The following is a 2,500-nucleotide window of genomic DNA, read 5'->3' on the forward strand; positions in this document are numbered from 1 at the left end:
CTCTTGTTTCTTAAAATCAGGAGGCCTTGAGAAAAAAAGAGGATGGAATTGTCTGTTGTGTGTGTGTGTGTGTGTGTGTGTGTGTGTGTGTGTGTGTATGAAAGAGAATACATGTGTTTCATTGTACTTACTGGAAAGCTGATTTCTTCCTCAAGAACTTTGTCTCCAACCACCTGTTAAGAAAAGGGACAAAATCATTTTACGCACGCACGCACGCACGCACGCACGCACGCACGCACGCACGCACGCACACACACACGCAGCACGCACGCACACACACACGTGGTCTCCTTTCCTATTTGTGAGCATGTACACGAGTGTGTGTGTGTGTGTGTGTGTGTGTGTGTGTGTGTGTGTGTGTGAAAGTCTGCACACCCCTTTCACCTTCTCCACGTTTTATTACGTTACAGACATGTTCTACAATAGGTTGAGTTCATCTGTTCGTCTCAAAATTCTACACAAAATAGCCCATAATGACAATTTTAAAACAGGTTTTTAGACATTATGCTAATTTATTAAAAATCTAAATGTAAAATATCATATGTACACAAGTCTGCCCACCCTTTGATATGACACTCGTTTCCACCGATACGGCTTGAGATGTTTCTACAACTTAATCGGAGTCCACCTGTGATCAATTCAATTGATTGGACATGATTGTGGATTGCCAACACCTGCATATATAAGGTCCCACAGCTGACAGTGCATGTCAGAGCAAACTCCAAGCCATGGGGTCAAAGGATTTATCTGCAGACCTCAGAAACAGGATTGTGTCAAGGCATAGACCTGGAGAAGGGTACGGAAACCTCAGAAACAGGATTGTGTCAAGGCATAGATCTGGAGAAGGGTATTGTTACGACCCCCTGCGCCCCTGCAGACATTGCAGTGGCCATGCGTGACCTGCAGGCTACAGTGGGGATGACGAGTGTCATTGATGGACTGATTATCCACACCTGGGGAAGTGTGGAGGATAAAGGACCAGTGGACACCTGTCTCTTTCTCTCTCTCTCTCTCTCTCTTTCTCTCTCTCTCTCTCTCTCTCTCTCTCTCTCTCTCTCTCTCGGCTGACTATCTCAGCGTACAGACGTCAAACCCCTAGACACGTCGCCTTTGAGTTCTAAATTGTATGGAATAAACGCGTGACTCTTGTAGAAGCCCGTTGTCATCTGCCTCCAAGCGTTATTGTTTCGGTCACGAGCCGGCCGGAACGTAACAGGTATGGAAACCTCAGGAACAGGGTTGTGTCAAGGCATAGATCTGGAGAAGGGTAAGGAAACCTTTGTGGTAGAGTGGCCCGACGGTATGCCCATCCTTAGTAAAAGGCACATCACAGCCCGCTTGGAGTTTGCCCAGAGGCACCTAGAGGACTCTCAAACCATGAGAATGAAGATTTGAACAAAATTGAACTTTTTTGGCCTGAATACCAAGCGTCACTTCTGGAGGAAACCAGACACACTACAGTCAAGCATGGCACCGCTCATCACCTGGGTAATACCACCCCTACGGCCTTTTTTTGACTATGTTGACAAACTTTACATATTTTAAAAGAAAAGGGTTCAAGGTTGCTGTGGGTGTTAGTTTTATGTTTCTAGGACAAAAAACTTGCAGAGATTTTTAAATGTATTAATCAAAATACCACCAACTGCCCCACGGGGCACCTTGGGGCTGGAAGAGTTAATACCATCCCTACAGTGAAGCATCATCACCTGGGTAATACCACCCCTACAGCATGGCACCGCCCATCACCAGCATGGCATCATCACCTGGGTAATACCACTCTACAGCATGGCATCATCATCATCATCATCATCACCTGGCTAATACCACCCCTACAGTGAAGCATGGCACCACCCATCACCAGCATGGCATCATCACCTGGCTAATACCACTCTACAGCATGGCATCATCATCATCATCATCACCTGGGTAATACCATCCCTACAGTGAAGCATGGCACCACCCATCACCAGCATGGCATCATCACCTGGCTAATACCACCCCTACAGAGAAGTATGGCGCTGGCTGAAAATGGCTGTGTACCGACGGAAGGGGCAAATATGTCCAGAAACAAGTGTGTCTTCTTTCCCAAGACGCCTTGGAGCTGTTATCACTGCCAAAGGTGCAGCAACCAAGTATTAGGATAAGGGTAAAATAAAATTGCATTTTTTTAAAAACCTGTTTTCACATGTTTGAGACAAAAAAAATGAACTCAATGTATTGTAGAATATGAAAATAAACTCAATGTATTGTAGAATATGTCTGTAATGTAATAAAACATGAAGAAGGTGAAAGGGGTGTGCAGACTTTCCGGGTGTGTGTGTGTGTGTGTGTGTGTGTGTGTCTACATATGTGCATGTATATGAGTGTGTGTGTGTGTGTCTACATATGTGCATGTATATAAGTGTGTGTGTGTGTGTGTGTCTACATATTTGCATGTATATAAGTGTGTGTGTGTGTGTCTACATATGTGCATGTATATGAGTGTGTGTCTGTGTGTCTG

At 45.0% G+C, this 2,500-nt stretch overlaps 1 protein-coding gene across 1 annotated transcript in view; it reads right to left on the reverse strand.

The window, feature by feature from the left end:
• Positions 1-2,500, reverse strand: part of LOC105912892 (cGMP-dependent 3',5'-cyclic phosphodiesterase) — a 29,665-nt gene that overhangs the window by 21,579 nt on the left and 5,586 nt on the right. The window contains exon 6 of the mRNA XM_031572940.1: positions 132-173. Coding sequence (XP_031428800.1) covers positions 132-173 — 42 coding nt within the window. The remainder of the gene's footprint in view (positions 1-131; positions 174-2,500) is intronic.

The sequence above is a fragment of the Clupea harengus genome, chromosome 9 (assembly GCF_900700415.2).
Source record: "Clupea harengus chromosome 9, Ch_v2.0.2, whole genome shotgun sequence".
Lineage (NCBI taxonomy): Eukaryota > Metazoa > Chordata > Actinopteri > Clupeiformes > Clupeidae > Clupea > Clupea harengus.